Source organism: Bombina bombina, chromosome 4 (genome assembly GCF_027579735.1).
Source record: "Bombina bombina isolate aBomBom1 chromosome 4, aBomBom1.pri, whole genome shotgun sequence".
In the NCBI taxonomy this organism is placed as follows: domain Eukaryota; kingdom Metazoa; phylum Chordata; class Amphibia; order Anura; family Bombinatoridae; genus Bombina; species Bombina bombina.
In genome coordinates this window covers 1,072,398,966-1,072,420,087 of record NC_069502.1, presented here as the reverse complement: position 1 = coordinate 1,072,420,087, position 21,122 = coordinate 1,072,398,966, and the positions used below count along the sequence as shown (strand labels likewise).

General features: G+C 39.4%; 1 protein-coding gene across 1 annotated transcript in view; it reads left to right on the top strand.

Moving 5' to 3' along the window:
- Window positions 1-20,470, top strand: part of GTF2A1L (general transcription factor IIA subunit 1 like) — a 183,424-nt gene extending 162,954 nt beyond the window's left edge. The window contains exons 6-7 of the mRNA XM_053712719.1: window positions 19,441-19,530; window positions 20,363-20,470. Of these exons, the coding sequence (XP_053568694.1) occupies window positions 19,441-19,530; window positions 20,363-20,470 (198 nt within the window). The remainder of the gene's footprint in view (window positions 1-19,440; window positions 19,531-20,362) is intronic.
- The last annotated feature ends 652 nt before the right edge of the window (window positions 20,471-21,122 follow it).

Sequence of the window (21,122 nt, the reverse complement as noted above, 5' to 3'; positions counted from 1 at the left end):
TCCCGATCAATATTTTGGAACTATGGTCAATCTTCAAGGCCTTGAATATATAACCTTGGTGGTTTACATCAACCATCAGGGGGAACGAGAAGTTCCTTGGCGATGAAGGAAGTATCTCAGATTCTGGAGTGGACGGAGGCCCTCAGCTGTTCGCTGTCAGCCATCCACATTCTGGGTGTGGACAACTGGGAGGCGGATTTTCTCAGCAGGCAATTCTTCCATCCAGGGGAATAATGGTCTCTCCATCCCAAGGTGTTTGCAGAGATATGCAGCAAGTGGGTGACACCGGAGATTTATCTTATGGCGTCCCAGTTCAATACCAAGCTACCCAGGTATGGATCGAGGTCGAGGGATTCCCAAGCGTATCTAAAAGATGCACTAGCAGTGCCCTGGAGGTTCAAACTCGTATATCTTTCCTCCATCATCGCTTCTTTCTCGAGTTTTGGCCTGCATCAAGCAGCAGCGGGTATCAGTAATCCTGATTGCTCCATCGTGGCCGCAAAGGACGTGGTTAGCTGATCTAGTCAGAATGTTCTCTTCTCCTCCTTGGAAGTTACCTTGTAGCAGAGACCTGCTGATACAAGGTCCATTTGTTCATCAAAATCTAGTTTCTCTGAGGCTGACTTAGTGGAGATTGAACGCTTAGTCGTAGCCAAGAGAGGTTTCGATGAGTGTCATTGATACTCTTATTTAAGATTGTAAACCAATTACTCTGCATATCTACCACAAGGTGTGGCGTGTAGAGCATGTTTTTTCCTGGCACAGAGTTAGTTTCCAGGATCTTATCTTTTCTCCAGGATGGGCTGGAGAAGGGCCTTTCTGCTAGTTCCCTGAGAGGACAGATTTCGGGCTGTCGGTTTTATGGCACAAGAGCCTGGCTGAGCTTCCTGACGTGCAGTCCTTTGTTAAGGCTCTGATTAGGATCAGACCTGTGTTTAGATCTGGGGCTCCTCCTCGGATCTTAAATCTTGTTCTTCGGGTTTTGCAACAGGCTCCGTTTGAGCCTCTGCATTCCATTGACTTTTTAAATTGTTGTTATTCTTTATTTATAAAGCGCAAACAGGCTCTCTTTTTTTTCTCTATTGCCTCTGCGTGCAGAGTTTCTGAGATCTCTGCTTTGCAATGTGAGCCCCCTTATCTGATTGTTTTTTTTCCCATTCAGATATGCAGTTTTACGTACTAAATTAGGTTTTCTTTCTAAGGTTGTGTCGGATCACAACATCAATCAGGAGATTGTTGTTCCTACCTTGTGTCCTAATCCTCCTCCATCAAAGGAACACAAACTTCACAATTTGGATGTGGTACGTGCCTTGAAGTTCTATCTTCAGGCTACTAAGGAGTTTAGACAATCTTCCTCTTTGTTTGTTGTCTATTTGGGGAAGCGTAAGGGGCAGAAGGCTACTTCGACTTCCCTATCTTTTTGGTTAATTTGTGTCATCCACTTAGCTTACGATACAGCGGGACATTGTCCTCCTGAGAGGATAACAGCTCATTGCACTAGAGCAGTGGCTTCCTCTTGAGCCTTTAAGAACAAGGCCTCTTTGAATCAGATTTGTAAGGCAGCTACCTGGTCCTCCTTACATACCTTTTCAAAATTTTACAAGTTTGATGTTTTTGCTTCAGCTGAAGCAGCTTTCGGGAGAAAAGTTTTGCAGGCTGTGGTGCCCTCAGAATAGGGTCCACCTCTTCCTTTTTGTTTCCTCCCATTATTCATTCAGTAGTGTCTGGATCTTGGGTATAGTTTTCCAAACAGTAAGGAATGAAGCTGTAGAGTCTCCCTATCTAAGGAAGGAAAATATAATTTATGCTTACCAGATAAATTCCTTTCCTTCCAGATTTACTTAAATTTAGTTTTGCTTTCTTAAAATGAAAAGTTTTTGTTGAACCCTGCTTATTAGGTATGTGCATTTGAATATTTTGTGAGGATTCAAATGCGAAAGTAAGAAGCGTCTCGTTACCTTCAGATATTTTCGTAGCTTGAATGATTCATGTGAAAGATCCCCACTCTAAGATATAGATTTTAGAGTGGGGATCTTTTAAAGGAATCAATCCGGCTAGGAAAATATCTGAAGGGAAGGAGTGGCTTTTTACTTCTGCATTTCGATCCTAACGAAGGATCTGAATGCACATGCCTACTTCTTATGGATGGTTATTTTAAACTTGGCCATGTTATGACCACTCTTACCTAAATGTTCTTGAGTTTAATATTTCTGTAATATTTGTTCCATAAGAGAAGAAGGTGCTACCCTCCTCTTAGACAGCTTGCTGTGATTGAAAGCACATTACTGGATTAAAGTATTATTTCTCCAACATTGGTGTGTCCGGTCCACGGCGTCATCCTTACTTGTGGGATATTCTCTTCCCCAACAGGAAATGGCAAAGAGTCCCAGCAAAGCTGGTCACATGATCCCTCCTAGGCTCTGCCCACCCCAGTCATTCTCTTTGCCGTTGCACAGGCAACATCTCCACGGAGATGGTTAAGAGTTTTTTGGTGTTTAAATGTAGTTTTTATTCTTCTATGCTGGTATGTACTATTTACTCTTAAACAGAAAAGGATGAAGATTTCTGTTTGTGAGAGGAAGATGATTTTAGCAGACAGTAACTAAAATCGATTGCTGTTTCCACACAGGACTGTTGAGATGAAGTAACTTCAGTTGGGGGAAACAGTTAGCAGACCTTTCTGCTTAAGGTATGACTAGCCATATTTCTAACAAGACCATGTAATGCTGGAAGGCTGTCATTTCCCCTCATGGGGACCGGTAAGCCATTTTCTTAGTCAAATATAAAAGAATAAAGGGCTTAAAAAAGGGCTTAAAAACTGGTAGACATTTTTATGGGCTAAAACGATTGCTTTATTGGGGCATATTATGCAGATTGTAGCTTATAATTGGCATTATAATCTTGGGGAACGTTTAAAAAACGGCAGGCACTGTGTTGGACACCTTTTTTTCGTCTGGGGGCCTCTCAGCAAAGCATATAGCTGGGACTGTATAGGGGTTAAATTTAAAAACGGCTCCGGTTCCGTTAATTTAAGGGTTAAAGCTCTGAAATTTGGTGTGCAATACTTTTAATGCTTTAAGACACTGTGGTGAAATTTTGGTGAATTTTGAACAATTCCTTCATACTTTTTCACATATTCAGTAATAAAGTGTTTTCAGTTTGAAATTTAAAGTGACAGTAACGGTTTTATTTTAAAACGTTTTTTGTGCTTTGTTGACAAGTTTAAGCCTGTTTAACATGTCTGTACCATCAGATAAGCTATGTTCTATATGTATGAAAGCCAATGTGTCTCCCCATTTAAATTTATGTGATAATTGTGCCATAGTGTCCAAACAAAGTAAGGACAGTAATGCCACAGATAATGATTTTGCCCAAGATGATTCCTCAAATGAGGGGAGTAAACATGATACTACATCATCCCCTACTGTGTTTACACCAGTTATGCCCACACAGGAGGCCCCTAGTACATCTAGTGCGCCATTACTTATTACCATGCAACAATTAACGGCTGTAATGGATAACTCCATAGCAAATCTTTTATCCAAAATGCCTACTTATCAGAGAAAGCGCGATTGCTCTGTTTTAAACACTGAAGAGCAAGAGGACGCTGATGATAACTGTTCTGACATACCCTCACACCAATCTCAAGGGGCCATGAGGGAGGTTTTGTCTGATGGAGAAATCTCAGATTCAGGAAAAATTTCTCATCAAGCTGAACCTGATGTTGTGACATTTAAATTTAAATTAGAACATCTCCGCGCACTGCTTAAGGAGGTGTTATCTACTCTGGATGATTGTGACAATTTGGTCATTCCAGAGAAATTATGTAAGATGGACAAGTTCCTAGAGGTTCCGGTGCCCCCAGACGCTTTTCCTATACCCAAGCGGGTGGCGGACATAGTAAATAAAGAGTGGGAAAGGCCCGGCATACCTTTTGTTCCCCCCCCTATATTTAAGAAATTATTTCCTATAGTCAACCCCAGAAAGGACTTATGGCAGACAGTCCCCAAGGTCAAGGGGGCGGTTTCTACTCTAAACAAACGCACTACTATTCCTATCGAAGATAGTTGTGCTTTCAAAGATCCTATGGATAAGAAATTAGAGGGTTTGCTTAAAAAGATTTTTGTACAGCAAGGTTACCTTCTACAACCAATTTCATGCATTGTTCCTGTTACTACGGCAGCGTGTTTCTGGTTCGAAGAACTAGAAAAGCCGCTCAGTAAAGAATCTTCGTATGAGGAGGTTATGGACAGAGTTCAAGCACTTAAATTGGCTAACTCTTTTGTTTTAGATGCCGCTTTGCAATTAGCTAGATTAGCGGCGAAAAATTCAGGGTTTGCTATCGTGGCGCGCAGAGCGCTTTGGCTAAAGTCTTGGTCAGCGGATGTGTCTTCCAAGACAAAATTGCTTAACATTCCTTTCAAAGGTAAAACATTATTTGGACCTGATTTGAAAGAGATTATTTCAGACATCACTGGGGGAAAGGGCCACGCCCTCCCACAGGATAGGTCTTTTAAGGCTAAAAATAAGCCTAATTTTCGTCCATTTCGCAGAAACGGACCAGCCTCTAATTCTGTATCCTCTAAGCAAGAGGGTAATACTTCACAACCCAAACCAGCCTGGAAACCAATGCAAGGCTGGAACAAGGGTAAGCAGGCCAAGAAGCCTACCACTGCTACCAAAACAGCATGAAGGGATAGCCCCCGATCCGGGACCGGATCTAGTGGGGGGCAGACTTTCTCTCTTTGCTCAGGCTTGGGCAAGAGATGTTCAGGATCCTTGGGCGCTAGAAATAGTTTCTCAAGGTTATGTCCTGGAATTCAAGGAACTACCCCCAAGGGGAAGGTTCCACAGGTCTCAATTATCTTCAAACCAAATAAAGAGACAGGCATTCTTACATTGTGTAGAAGACCTGTTAAAGATGGGAGTGATACATCCAGTTCCAATAAGAGAACAAGGAATGGGATTTTATTCCAATCTGTTCATAGTTCCCAAAAAAGAGGGAACATTCAGACCTATTTTGGATCTAAAGATCCTAAACAAATTTCTCAGGGTACCATCGTTCAAAATGGAAACTATTCGAACGATCCTACCTACTATCCAGGAAAATCAATTTATGACTACCGTAGATTTAAAGGATGCGTACCTACATATTCCTATCGACAAGGAACATCATCAGTTCCTAAGGTTCGCTTTTCTGGACAAGCATTACCAGTTTGTGGCACTTCCATTCGGATTAGCCACTGCTCCAAGGATTTTCACAAAGGTACTAGGGTCCCTTCTAGCGGTTCTAAGACCAAGGGGCATTGCAGTAGTACCTTACTTGGACGACATCCTGATTCAAGCGTCGTCCCTGTCAAAAGCAAAGGCTCATACGGACATCGTCCTAGCCTTTCTCAGATCTCACGGATGGAAGGTGAACAAAGAAAAAAGTTCTCTGTCCCCGTCAACAAGAGTTCCCTTCTTGGGAACAATAATAGATTCCTTAGAAATGAGGATTTTTCTGACAGAGGTCAGAAAATCAAAACTTCTAAGCTCTTGTCAAGTACTTCATTCTGTTCCTCGTCCTTCCATAGCGCAGTGCATGGAAGTAATAGGATTGATGGTTGCAACAATGGACATAGTTCCTTTTGCACGAATTCATCTAAGACCATTACAACTGTGCATGCTCAGACAGTGGAATGGGGATTATACAGACTTGTCTCTGACGATTCAAGTAGATCAAAAGACCAGAGATTCACTCCGTTGGTGGCTGACCCTGGACAATCTGTCACAGGGAATGAGCTTCCGCAGACCAGAGTGGGTCATTGTCACGACCGACGCCAGCCTAGTGGGCTGGGGCACGGTCTGGGAATCCCTGAAAGCTCAGGGTCTATGGTCTCGGGAAGAGTCTCTTCTCCCGATAAACATTCTGGAACTGAGAGCGATATTCAATGCTCTCAGAGCTTGGCCTCAACTAGCAAAGGCCAAATTCATAAGGTTTCAGTCAGACAACATGACGACCGTTGCATATATCAATCATCAGGGGGGAACAAGGAGTTCCCTGGCGATGAAAGAAGTGACCAAGATAATTCAATGGGCGGAGGATCACTCCTGCCACTTGTCTGCGATCCACATCCCAGGAGTGGAAAATTGGGAAGCGGATTTTCTGAGTCGTCAGACATTCCATCCGGGGGAGTGGGAACTCCATCCGGAAATCTTTGCCCAAATAACTCAATTATGGGGCATTCCAGACATGGATCTGATGGCGTCTCGTCAGAACTTCAAGGTTCCTTGCTACGGGTCCAGATCCAGGGATCCCAAGGCGACTCTTGTAGATGCACTAGTAGCACCTTGGACCTTCAACCTAGCTTATGTATTCCCACCGTTTCCTCTCATCCCCAGGCTGGTAGCCAGGATCAATCAGGAGAGGGCCTCTGTGATCTTGATAGCTCCTGCGTGGCCACGCAGGACTTGGTATGCAGACCTGGTGAATATGTCATCGGCTCCACCATGGAAGCTACCTTTGAGACAGGACCTTCTTGTTCAGGGTCCATTCGAACATCCGAATCTGGTTTCCCTCCAACTGACGGCTTGGAGATTGAACGCTTGATTTTATCAAAGCGTGGGTTTTCAGATTCTGTAATAGATACTCTGATTCAGGCTAGAAAGCCTGTAACTAGAAAAATTTACCATAAAATATGGAAAAAATATATCTGTTGGTGTGAATCTAAAGGATTCCCATGGAACAAGATAAAAATTCCTAAGATTCTATCCTTTCTACAAGAAGGTTTGGAGAAAGGATTATCTGCAAGTTCTCTGAAGGGACAGATCTCTGCTTTATCTGTTTTACTTCACAAAAGACTGGCAGCCGTGCCAGATGTTCAAGCATTTGTTCAGGCTCTGGTTAGGTTCAAGCCTGTTTACAGACCTTTGACTCTTCCCTGGAGTCTAAATCTAGTTCTTTCAGTTCTTCAAGGGGTTCCGTTTGAACCCTTACATTCCGTAGATATTAAGTTACTATCTTGGAAAGTTTTGTTTTTGGTTGCAATTTCTTCTGCTAGAAGAGTTTCAGAGTTATCTGCTCTGCAGTGTTCTCCGCCCTATCTGGTGTTCCATGCAGATAAGGTGGTTTTGCGTACTAAGCCTGGTTTTCTTCCGAAAGTTGTTTCCAACAAAAATATTAACCAGGAGATAGTTGTACCTTCTTTGTGTCCGAATCCAGTTTCAAAGAAGGAACGTTTGTTACACAATTTGGACGTAGTCCGTGCTCTAAAATTCTATTTAGAGGCTACTAAGGATTTCAAACAAACATCTTCCTTGTTTGTTGTTTATTCTGGTAAAAGGAGAGGTCAAAAAGCGACTTCTACCTCTCTTTCCTTTTGGCTTAAAAGCATTATCCGATTGGCTTATGAGACTGCCGGACGGCAGCCTCCTGAAAGAATCACAGCTCACTCCACTAGGGCTGTGGCTTCCACATGGGCCTTCAAGAACGAGGCTTCTGTTGATCAGATATGTAAGGCAGCGACTTGGTCTTCACTGCACACTTTTGCCAAATTTTACAAATTTGATACTTTTGCTTCTTCGGAGGCTATTTTTGGGAGAAAGGTTTTGCAAGCCGTGGTGCCTTCCATTTAGGTGACCTGATTTGCTCCCTCCCTTCATCCGTGTCCTAAAGCTTTGGTATTGGTTCCCACAAGTAAGGATGACGCCGTGGACCGGACACACCAATGTTGGAGAAAACAGAATTTATGCTTACCTGATAAATTACTTTCTCCAACGGTGTGTCCGGTCCACGGCCCGCCCTGGTTTTTTAATCAGGTCTGATGAATTATTTTCTCTAACTACAGTCACCACGGTATCATATATATATACATCCTATATATATTTCCTCCTGTCCGTCGGTCGAATGACTGGGGTGGGCAGAGCCTAGGAGGGATCATGTGACCAGCTTTGCTGGGACTCTTTGCCATTTCCTGTTGGGGAAGAGAATATCCCACAAGTAAGGATGACGCCGTGGACCGGACACACCGTTGGAGAAAGTAATTTATCAGGTAAGCATAAATTCTGTTTTTGCACCTACCAATTATCTTGTATGATTTTTTTTTTTATCGGCATTTTGGGAGAACATTTTAAATGTAATGCCCAGCAGTACTCCAGTTCTATTAGCACCTTTTTAGTTTGATTCAGATATATCTAACCTGTAGTTGAAAACTTTCACTAGGATGATTATTCAACAGATAAAGCAGTGTAATGATGAACAGGTGGGTCATACATTATATACTATAGCCTACACAAACAGAATAAAGGGTACTAAGACCTCCATGACACAAAGTTTATTATTTTCTGTCTCAGTTTGTTGATTTCTTTCTTCAACTGTTATATAAATGGTAGTACATGCAGCTATCTCATGTCATTTAATTACAGAACTTTACAAAACAGCTTACTTATGGACATGGACTTACTGGTGCCACTTGACATTGATACTTTGTACAGATAATAGCACATGGTTTGGGATTAAGGTAACATCAAAGGTAATATCATAGATGCTAGAATATTGTCTGACCGTGAAGTACTTTTAAAACTGAATATTCATTTTATTTACAATTTTCTGACCCTGCCATGGGCTCCAGTGTAGTGTTACCTTAATACTGAACCAACAAGTTTTTTCTTTCATTCAGATAGATTAAGCAATTTTCTAATGTACTCTATTACCATATTTTCTTTGTTCTCTTGGTATCTTTATTTGAAAAAAAACAGTAATGTATAAGCATACAAGCCTGCCCATCTTTAGTTCAGCACCTGGGTAGGGCTTGCTGATTGGTGGCTATATCTAGCCACCAATCAACAAGCATTATCTAGGGTGCTGAACCAAAAATAAACTGGCTCCTATGCTTACATTCCTGCTTTTTCAAATAAAGATACCAAGAGAATGAAGAAAAAATTATATTGCAAGTAAATTAGAAAGTTGCTTAAAATTGCATGCTCTATCTGAACCATGAAAGAATGAAAAAATGGGTTCAGTGTCCCTTAAACACAGTTGATTAATGGCAGATATCAAATTAATACTGTGTTTATTAGCAACAAGTCCCATGTAAATGATATGACTTTTGACTTTTTACACTTCAATCTTTAAGACACTAGATCCACTGCATTATACAGGAAAGATAAGGTCTTTAATTACATTTGAAGTGAATTTAGTTGTTCATTCATTCCTGCTAAAGGTAACATTCCTGATTAATTTTGAAAATAAGAGATTTGGTTTTTTTAAAGGGACATGGAACCCACATTTCCTTTTATGATTTAGAAACAGCATGCAGTTTTTAAAAAAAACTTTCTAATTTCATTCATTATCAAATTAGCTTCATTCTCTTTGTATTCTTTATTTAAAAAGCAGCAATGCACTACTAGGTCCTAGGTGAACATATCAGTTGAGTTGATGACAAGAGGTGTATATGTGCAGCCACCAATCAACAGCTACCTCCCAAACCAGGTAATGCATTGCAGCTCCTGCTTAAATGTTGATGTTACTGCCTCATTAAGATGGCAGAACATTTTTACATTTGGAGGAGTCAAGACAATTTATAGAAAACAGACATTCATTGACTACTGAACAGGATGCTTCTATAAAGAGAGTGGCTTTCGTGACTGCTTACAGCCCTGATGGAACAGATCAGTTGGATTTTAAGGACCAATTGGGTTTTCATCTGAACTGAAAGGGACAGTCTACACCAGATTTTTTATTGTTTTAAAAGATAGATAATCCCTTTATTACCCATTCCCCAGTTTTGCATAACCAACACGGTTATATTAATACACTTTTAACCTCTGTGATTATCTTGTATCTAAGCCTCTGCAAACTGCCCCTTTATTTCAGTTCTTTTGACAGAACTGCTGCCAGATAACTTCACGTGCACGAGCACAGTGTTATCTATACGAAAAACATGAACTAACACCCTCTAGTGGTAAAAAACTGTTAAAATGTATTCTATAAAGAGGTGGCCTTCAAGGTTTAAGAAATTAGCATATCAACCTCCTAGGTTAAGCATTCAACTAAGAATACCAAGAGAACAAAGCAAAATTGGTGATAAAAGTAAATTGGAAAATTGTTTAAAATTACATGCCCTATCTGAATCATGAAAGTTTATTTTGGCCTAGACTGTCCATTTAACATTTAGCGACCTCCTAGGATGCATCCTTCATTATAAAATAGATATGACAGTATATACTAGGCATGTGCTTTAGTTTTTGTCACTCATTTCACAAACAAACAAAACAGTATTTCAGTCCTTATTATATTCTCGATACAGTACATTGTATCCTAATAGGAAACTACTGTATACTACTGTGTACTTCTGCATTAGTTCTTTATTTGTTTCATAAACGAATACCAAATATGGCAATGGGCAGTGACTTTAAGAAATCTGGCATTGAAAATAGCCTAAAGTCCAACTCACAAATATTTGGATTTGCACAGATACTTGTGTGTTGCACTTTAACACTAATAAATCCAGTGCCAAAAATAGTGGAATGCGATGCCTGCTACCATATTTTTTTGTTTGTGAAAAAAAGAACTAATGCATATAACTAGTTTGTACAGTAGGCTCCCATCTCTGGATAAACTGTACTGGTTCTAGATAGAGCACTGCTTTTCAAACCTGTCGTCTGGCCTCCCCAACAGGCCAGATGTTAAGGATTACTTTGGATGATAGCAGGTCAAATTACAACGTTTACTAATTATTTCATTTGATTATTTCCCCTGTGCTCCATCTCAGATATCCTCAACATGTGGCTTGTTAGAGAGGCCTGGGGACAGGTTTGAAAACCAGTGAGAGAGCATAATAAGGACTGAAATTCTGTTTTGTGTGGCATATGTACTGGTTTGCTCATTGTATTGTATAGACAGGGGAAAATAAGTGAAAGCTTCTATATATTGGATCTAATAAAAAATAGAATATATGGAAAGGACATATGATACAAATTTGGTACAAATTGTACAAGTGAATTTTACATTAATGTACAGGGAGTGCAGAATTATTAGGCAAGTTGTATTTTTGAGGATTAATTTTATTATTGAACAACAACCATGTTCTCAATGAACCCAAAAAACTCATTAATATCAAAGCTGAATAGTTTTGGAAGTAGTTTTTAGTTTGTTTTTAGTTATAGCTATTTTAGGGGGATATCTGTGTGTGCAGGTGACTATTACTGTGCATAATTATTAGGCAACTTAACAAAAAACAAATATATACCCATTTCAATTATTTATTTTTACCAGTGAAACCAATATAACATCTCAACATTCACAAATATACATTTCTGACATTCAAAAACAAAAACAAATCAGTGACCAATATAGCCACCTTTCTTTGCAAGGACACTCAAAAGCCTGCCATCCATGGATTCTGTCAGTGTTTTGATCTGTTCACCATCAACATTGCGTGCAGCAGCAACCACAGCCTCCCAGGCACTGTTCAGAGAGGTGTACTGTTTTCCCTCCTTGTAAATCTCACATTTGATGATGGACCACAGGTTCTCAATGGGGTTCAGATCAGGTGAACAAGGAGGCCATGTCATTAGATTTTCTTCTTTTATACCCTTTCTTGCCAGCCACGCTGTGGAGTACTTGGACGCGTGTGATGGAGCATTGTCCTGCATGAAAATCATGTTTTTCTTTCATGTAATTAGCAAGAGTCCATGAGCTAGTGACGTATGGGATATACATTCCTACCAGGAGGGGCAAAGTTTCCCAAACCTTAAAATGCCTATAAATACACCCCTCACCACACCCACAAATCAGTTTTACAAACTTTGCCTCCTATGGAGGTGGTGAAGTAAGTTTGTGCTAGATTCTACGTTGATATGCGCTCCGCAGCAGGTTGGAGCCCGGTTTTCCTCTCAGCGTGCAGTGAATGTCAGAGGGATGTGAGGAGAGTATTGCCTATTTGAATGCAATGATCTCCTTCTACGGGGTCTATTTCATAGGTTCTCTGTTATCGGTCGTAGAGATTCATCTCTTACCTCCCTTTTCAGATCGACGATATACTCTTATATATATATATACCATTACCTCTGCTGATTTTCGTTTCAGTACTGGTTTGGCTTTCTACAACATGTAGATGAGTGTCCTGGGGTAAGTAAGTAAGCTTATTTTCTGTGACACTCTAAGCTATGGTTAGGCACTTTTTTATAAAGTTCTAAATATATGTATTCAAACATTTATTTGCCTTGACTCAGGATGTTCAACATTCCTTATCTTCAGACAGTCAGTTTCATATTTGGGATAATGCATTTGAATCAATCATTTTTTCTTACCTTAAAAAATTTGACTTTTTCCCTGTGGGCTGTTAGGCTCGCGGGGGCTGAAAATGCTTCATTTTATTGCGTCATTCTTGGCGCGGACTTTTTTGGCGCAAAATTTTTTTTCTGTTTCCGGCGTCATACGTGTCGCCGGAAGTTGCATCATTTTTTGACGTTTTTTTTTTTTTCGTCAAAAGTGTCGGCGTTCCGGATGTGGCGCCATTTTTGGCGCCAAAAGCATTTAGGCGCCAAATAATGTGGGCGTCTTATTTGGCGCTAAAAAATATGGGCGTCCTTTTTGTCTCCACATTATTTAAGTCTCATTATTTATTGCTTCTGGTTGCTAGAAGCTTGTTCACTGGCATTTTTTTCCCATTCCTGAAACTGTCATTTAAAGTGAAGGTAAATTTTACTCTATCATAAGACATAAATGTGTCTATTTTTACTATAAGAAGCTGATCGCTAACTTTATTTTTCAATTTTTAATCAATATGATTATTATATTTATATTATTATACTCCTACCATTTCCATGTATGCTCCTCCCCACCTATATTTCCGGACTTTCAATGCTGTGACGTATAGAGCGGTCCCACCCGCTCTATACGTATCTCCCAAGCGCGTGCACGACCTTCATTTATACTGCGCATGCGCGAATCGGCGATTCTGACAACTTTTGCGCATGCGATAGTCTAAACTTTCCTGCACCAATGCGCATGCGTAAGCAGACACTCATACAAGTCCTAATGACATGGAATACGCTTGCGCAAAACGGGAGCGCGTATCGAGTTTAAGATTGACACTCTAAATTTAACGCATGCGCAGTTTAAAAGGGAGACGGGTGACGTGGATTGACGGGCACCTAACGGCCAGAATTGCAATTGGATGTTAGGAGAACGTGATCTGGAGGTAAAAAAAAAAATAGAAAACGGGTTGAATCGGATCAGCTAAAAATCGTTATTTATTACAGTGATAACTTTTTACATCGACATTTGTGTAAAAGATGATGAATGAAACTCCTACTAATTTTGGTCAATTAATCTAATTCAGGATAAAGAAAAAGGTAACTTAACCTTCACTTTAAGGAATTTGATCAATTTTGCTTTATATGTTGTTTTTTCTATTACATATTGCAAGATGTTCCACGTTGCATCTGAGTCAGAAGATACTTCAGGAAAATCACTGCCCGGTGCTGGAGCTACCAAGCTAAGTGTATCTGCTATAAACTTTTGGTATCTGTTTCTCCAGCTGTTGTTTGTATTGCATGTCATGACAAACTTATTAATGCAGATAAAATTTCCTTTAGTACTGTTACATTACCTGTTGCTGTTCCGTCAACATCTAATTTTCAGAGTGTTCCTGATAACATAAGAGATTTTATTTTTAAATCCATTAAGAAGGCTATGTCTGTTATTTCTCCTTCTAGTATACATAAGTCTTTTAAAACTTCTCTTTTTTCAGATGAATTTTTAAATGAACATCATCATTCTGATACTGATAATGGTTCTTCTGGTTCAGAGGTTTCTGTCTCAGAGGTTGATGCTGATAAATCTTTGTATTTGTTCAAGATGGAATTTATTCGTTCTTTACTTAAAGAAGTATTAATTGCATTAGAAATAGAGGATTCTGGTCCTCTTGATACTAAATCTAAACGTTTAAATAAGGTTTTTAAATCTCCTGTAGTTATTCCAGAAGTGTTTTCTCTCCCTGATGCTATTTCTGAAGTAATTTCCAGGGAATGGAATAATTTGGGTAATTCATTTACTCCTTCTAAAACGTTTTAAGCAATTATATCCTGTGCCATCTGACAGATTAGAGTTTTTTGGGACAAAATCCCTAAGGTTAATGGGGCTGTCTCTACTCCTGCTATATTTTTAGCGGATGTTGCTGCAGCTTCAACTTTTTGGTTAGAAGCTTTAGCGCAACAAGTAACAGATCATAATTTTATAGCATTATTATTATTCTATAACATGCTAATAATTTTATTTGTGATACCATCTTTTGATATCATTAGAGTTGATGTCAGGTATATGTCTCTAACTATTTTAGCTAGAAGAGCTTTATGGCTTAAAACTTGGAATGCTGATACGTCTTCTAAGTCAACTTTGCTTTCCCTTTCTTTCCAGGGTAATAAATTATTCGGTTTTCAGTTGGATTCTATTATCTCAACTGTTACTGGAGGGAAGGGAACTTTTTTACCAAAGGATAAAAAATCTAAGGTAAATTTAGGTCTAATAATCGTTTTCGTTCCTTTCCTCACAACAAGGAACAAAAGCCTGATCCTTCATCCTCAGGAGCGGTATCAGTTTGGAAACCATTTCCAGTTTGGAATATATCCAAGCCTTATAGAAACCTAAAGCCAGCTCCTAAGTACCCATGAAGGTGCGGCCCTCATTCCAGCTCAGCTGGTATGGGGCAGATTACGTTTTCTTCAAAGAAATTTGGATCAATTCCGTTTCAGAACATTGTTTCAGAAAGGTACAGAATTGGCTTCAAGTTAAGGCCTCCTGCAAAGAGATTTGTTTCTTTCCCATGTCCCAGTAAACCCAGCAAAGGCTCAGCATTTCTGAAATGTGTTTCAGATCTAGAGTTGTCTGGAGTAATTATGCCAGTTCCAGTTCTGGAACAGGGGCTGGGGTTTTATTCTATATCTTCTTTGTACCAAAGAAGGTCAATTCCTTCAGACCAGTTCCGGATCTATCAATATTGAATCGTTATGTAAGGATACCAACATTCAAGATGGTAACTGTAGGACTATCCTGCCTTTTGTTTAGCAAGGGCATTATATGTCTACAATAGATTTACAGGATGCATATCTGCATATTCCGATTCATCCAGATCACTTTTAGTTTCTGAGATTCTCTTTTTAGACAAGCATTACCAGTTTTGTGGCTCTACCGTTTGGCCTAGCATCAGCTCCAAGAATTTTTTCAAAGGTTCTCGGTGCCCTTCTGTCTGTAATCAGAGAACAGGGTTTTGGTATTTCCTTATTTGGACGATATCTTGGTACTTGCTCAGTCTTCACATTTTCGCAGAATCTCATACGAATCGACTTGTGTTGTTTCTTCAAGATCATGGTTGGAGGATCAATTTACCAAAAAGTTCATTGATTCCTCAGACAAGGGTAACCTTTTTAGGTTTCCCGATAGATTCAGTGTCTATGACTCTGTCCTTGTCAGACAAGAGAAGTTTAACATTGATATCAGCTTGTCAAAACCTTCAGTCACAATCATTCCCTTTGGTAGCCTTATGCATGGAAATTTTAGGTCTTAGGACTGCCGCATCGGATGCGATCTCCTTTGCTCGTTTTCACATGCGACCTCTTCAGCTCTGTATTCTGAACCAATGGTGCAGGGATTACACAAAGATATCTCATTTAATATCTTTAAACCGATTATACGACACACTCTGACGTGGTGGACAGATCACCATCGTTTAGTTCAGGGGGCTTCTTTGTTCTTCCGACCTGGACTATAATCTCAATAGATGCAAGTCTTACAGGTTGGGGAGCTGTGTGGGGGTCTCTGACGGCACAAGGGGTTTGGGAATCTCAGGAGGTGAGATTACCGATCAATATTTTGGAACTCCGTGCAATTTTCAGAGCTCTTCAGTCTTGGCCTCTTCTGAAGAGAGAGTTGTTCATTTGTTTTCAGATAGACAATGTCACAACTGTGGCATACATCAATCATCAAGGAGGGACTCACAGTCCTCTGGCTATGAAAGAAGTATCTCGAATTTTGGTTTGGCCAGAATCCAGCTCCTGTCTAATCTCTGCGGTTCATATCCCAGGTATAGACAATTGGGAAGCGGATTATCTCAGTCGCCAAACGTTGCATCCGGGTGAATGGTCTCTTCACCCAGAGGTATTTCTTCAGATTGTTCAAATGTGGGAACTCCCAGAAATAGATCTGATGGCTTCTCATCTAAACAAGAAACTTCCCTGGTATCTGTCCAGATCCCGGGATCCTCGGGCGGAGGCAGTGGATGCATTATCACTTCCTTGGAAGTATCATCCTGCCTATATCTTTCCGCCTCTAGTTCTTCTTCCAAGAGTATTCTCCAAGATTCTGAAGGAATGCTCGTTTGTCTTGCTGGTAGCTCCAGCATGGCCTCACAGGTTTTGGTATGCGGATCTTGTCCGGATGGCCTCTTGCCAGCTGTGGACTCTTCCGTTAAGACCAGACTTTCTGTCGCAAGGTCCTTTCTTCCATCAGGATCTCATGTCCTTAAATTTTAAGGTATGGAGTTTGAACGCTTGATTCTTGGTCAAAGAGGTTTCTCTGACTCTGTGATTGATACTATGTGACAGGCTATATATATCTGTATCTAGAGAGATATATTATAGAGTCTGGAAGACTTATATTTCTTAGTGTCTTTCTCATCATTTCTCTTGGCATTCTTTTTGAATACCGAGAATTTTACATTTTCTTCAGGATGGTTTAGATAAAGGTTTGTCCGCAAGTTCATTGTATGGACAAATCTCTGCTCTTTCTGTTCTTTTTCACAGAAAGATTGCTAATCTTCCTGATATTCATTGTTTTGTACAAGCTTTGGTTCGTATAAAACCTGTCATTAAGTCAATTTCTCCTCCTTGGAGTTTGAATTTGGTTCTGGGGGCTCTTCAAGCTCCTCCTTTTGAACCCATGTATTCTTTGGTCATTAAATTACTTTCTTGGAAAGTTTTGTTTCTTTTGGCCATCTCTTCTGCCAGAAGAGTCTCTGAATTATCTGCTCTTTCTTGTGAGTTTCCTTTTCTGATTTTTCATCAGGATAAGGCGGTGCTGCAAACTTCTTTTGAATTTTTTACCTAAGGTTGTGAATTCTAACAACATTAGTAGAGAAATTGTGGTTCCTTTATTATGTCCTAATCCTATGAATTCTAAGGAGAAATCATTGCATTCTTTGGATGCTGTTAGAGCTTTGTATTATTATGTTGAAGCTACTAAGTCTTTCCGAAAGACTTCTAGTCTATTTGTCATCTTTTCCGGTTCTAGAAAAGGCCAGAAAGCTTCTGCCATTTCTTTGGCATCTTGGTTGAAATCTTTATTTCATCATGCCTATGTCGAGTCGGGTAAAACTCTGCCTCGAAGGATTACAGCTCATTCTACTAGGTCAGTTTCTACTTCCTGGGCATTTAGGAATGGAGCTTCGGTTGATCAGATTCGCAAAGCAGCAACTTTGTCCTCTTTGCATACTTTTACTAAATTCTACCATTTTTGATGTGTTTTCTTCTTCTGAAGCAGTTTTTGGTAGAAAAGTACTTCAGGCAGTGGTTTCAGTTTGAATCTTCTGCTTATGTTTTCATTAAACTTTATTTTGGGTGTGGATTATTTTCAGCAGGAATTGGCTGTCTTTATTTTATCCCTCCCTCTCTAGTGACTCTTGCGTGGAAAGATCCACATCTTGGGTAGTCATTATCCCATACGTCACTAGCTCATGGACTCTTGCTAATTACATGAAAGAAAACATAATTTATGTAAGAACTTACCTGATAAATTCATTTCTTTCATATTAGCAAGAGTCCATGAGGCCCACCCTTTTTTGTGGTGGTTATGATTTTTTTGTATAAAGCACAATTATTCCAATTCCTTATTTTTTATGCTTTCGCACTTTTTTCTTATCACCCCACTTCTTGGCTATTCGTTAAACTGATTTGTGGGTGTGGTGAGGGGTGTATTTATAGGCATTTTAAGGTTTGGGAAACTTTGCCCCTCCTGGTAGGAATGTATATCCCATACGTCACTAGCTCATGGACTCTTGCTAATATGAAAGAAATGAATTTATCAGGTAAGTTCTTACATAAATTATGTTTTCTTGAAGGATGCAGACTTCTTCCTGTACCACTGCTTGAAGAAGGTGTCTTCCAGAAACTGGCAGTAGGACTGGGAGTTGAGCTTGACTCCATGCTCAACCCGAAAAGGCCCCACAAGCTCATCTTTGATGATACCAGCCCAAACCAGTAATCCACCTCCACCTTGCTGGCTTCTGAGTCGGACTGGAGCTCTCTGCCCTTTACCAATCCAGCCACGGGCCCATCCATCTGGCCCATCAAGACTCACTCTCATTTCATCAGTCCATAAAACCTTATAAAAATCAGTCTTGAGATATTTCTTGGCCCAGTCTTGACGTTTCAGCTTGTGTGTCTTGTTCAGTGGTGGTCGTCTTTCAGCCTTTCTTACCTTGGCCATGTCTCTTAGTATTGCACACCTTGTGCTTTTGGGCACTCCAGTGATGTTGCAGCTCTGAAATATGGCCAAACTGGTGGCAAGTGGCATCTTGGCAGCTGCACGCTTGACTTTTCTCAGTTCATGGGCAGTTATTTTGTGCCTTGGTTTTTCCACACGCTTCTTGCGACCCTGTTGACTATTTTGAATGAAACGCTTGATTGTTCGATGATCACGCTTCAGAAGCTTTGCAATTTTAAGAGTGCTGCATCCCTCTGCAAGATATCTCACTATTTTTGACTTTTCTGAGCCTGTCAAGTCCTCCTTTTGACCCATTTTTCCAAAGGAAAGGAAGTTGCCTAATAATTATGCACACCTGATATAGGGTGTTGATGTCATTAGACCACACCCCTTCTCATTACAGAGATGCACATCACCTAATATGCTTAATTGGTAGTAGGCTTTCGAGCCTATACAGCTTGGAGTAAGACAACATGCATAAAGAGGATGATGTGGTCAAAATACTCATTTGCCTAATAATGCTGCACTCCCTGTAATGTGTACAACACAGCTGAGCATATTTAGATCACCTCACATTTCTAAAATACTACCTATTTAGGTCCTGAAACTAAATTTGGGCGAATTGTTGGGTCTGAGATTAATCTCATTGGTGAACTGTAGTATTTCCCAACCTAGTTATTTAATCTATGTTGGTGAAATTGATTTATTAGCAAAGGATAAAAAAAATAGAATAAAGTGTAATACATTAAATTATATCCACTAGAGCCTTTTCTGTAATAGCATTGGCAAGATATGTATGTTTGCTATTTTGAAAGCATGTTTTTGTTTTCTGTGTAACCATTGCTACTAGTGAATGCTAAATGTGGCTTCCTTGAGCTTACTGAAGTAAGTATTAATTCCTGGTTGCTGAGTAAAAGGAATGTAATTGTTTACCAAGCAACTGATTTACTTATTCTCAATATTGCAAAATTTTCTAGGACCCTTTAAATTCTGGAGATGATGTGAGCGAACAGGAAGTACCAGATCTTTTTGATACAGACAACGTAATTGTTTGCCAGTACGATAAGGTACAATTAGTTCAGTGTGAATATTTTAAATATGTTTACTAGGCATGTGCATTTGTAATTTTTTTTTTGTAGAAACGAATGATGAATCTGCCCGTGGGTAGCTGCATTTGGCTGTTTTTGGGGCTTGATTTGTGTGAAAATGGAACATGCAAAGATCTGGATTTGCACAGAACTTTGTATCTTGCACTTTCAAATAAATAAATCCGGCTCCTAAAGAGCTAAATGCTGCTACCCGTGGCCAGCTTTGTCAATTATTTATTCAAACGAAGGACAAATGCACATGCCAAATATGTGTGTATCTATCCAAACCATCTATCTATCTAGGAGAAGACACCCTAATATAAGGGTCTAGAAATATACACATAAAAGAAATTGTAAATGTTTGTTATAAATTAATTGTTTTCCATGTAGAATGCTAAGTGGAGGTAAAATCTATCCATATCTAAAAAAGTTGACTTCAATCAGCCAATCACAGGCTCATAATATACATATACACTGAACTTTTGCACATGCTCAGTAGAAGCTTGTGCCCCAGAAAGTGTAAATATTAAGACTATATACAATTTAATAAGGGATGTAAATTTGAAAGTTTCTTAAAACTCCATGCTCTATCTGAATCATGGAACTTTAATTTTGATTTTAGTCTTCTTATAATGCTCTTTAATGACCAAGGAATTTGAGGCCGTTTTACAGGAAAAAGTATACCCTACAGTATATAAGCACTGTTGAAAGTAAATACTAAAATGTTTGCTAGTTTCTTGCTATTTTTTTAAGGTGTGCTTTACACTTCCTTTAAGCAATAATTTTATTTGCTTGATCTTTTTATTTCTAGATACATCGTAGTAAAAATAAATGGAAATTTTACTTAAAGGACGGAGTCATGAGCTTTGGAGGAAAAGATTATGTTTTTTCTAAAGCCATTGGAGAGGCTGAATGGTAAACCATATTGGTTACTAAAGTTTATTGTGTATTCTATTATGAATTTCTGTTCACAATTTCTCTTTTGGTTATACATTGCGTGTAATGACAACTCATTTATTGAGAGAAATTATATAATGTCACTTGCAATATTAATGAATATTGTATGTGAAATTAAAATATATGTTAAAATGCAGAAATGTGTTCACTAGCATCTACCATGTGTCTGTTTTTATTATAATTTTTTTGAGATCAAAAGGGATCTATTAGTCAATGTAGAATTTACAATGCTAAATTTATAATGGTAGAGGAGTTGAACGACCTTGCTCATGTTACTTTTTCTTCTTTTGAATTGCTGAAGCGGCAGTTACACCTGGCACTTTCCATTGGCTACAAAAATCTGGCCTCCATGGTTTGTATCGGTAAAGCCTCTGGATTGTTACAGGCACAGTGAATTCAATTCAGAGCTAATTCTAGAGTAATTCACAGGATATACATTTAATGTGAAGTGGAAAGTGCGGGAAGCAATGATGCCTTTAGCACTTTTGAAAAAGGAAAGCAAATATTGTGTGTGATGTTAGTAAGCTCTCTTATAAGTTGTAGGGAGTACAATTGCACAAATCATATATGTAGATATTCATTATTGTTTGTATGTATTTTTACGTGTAACAGTT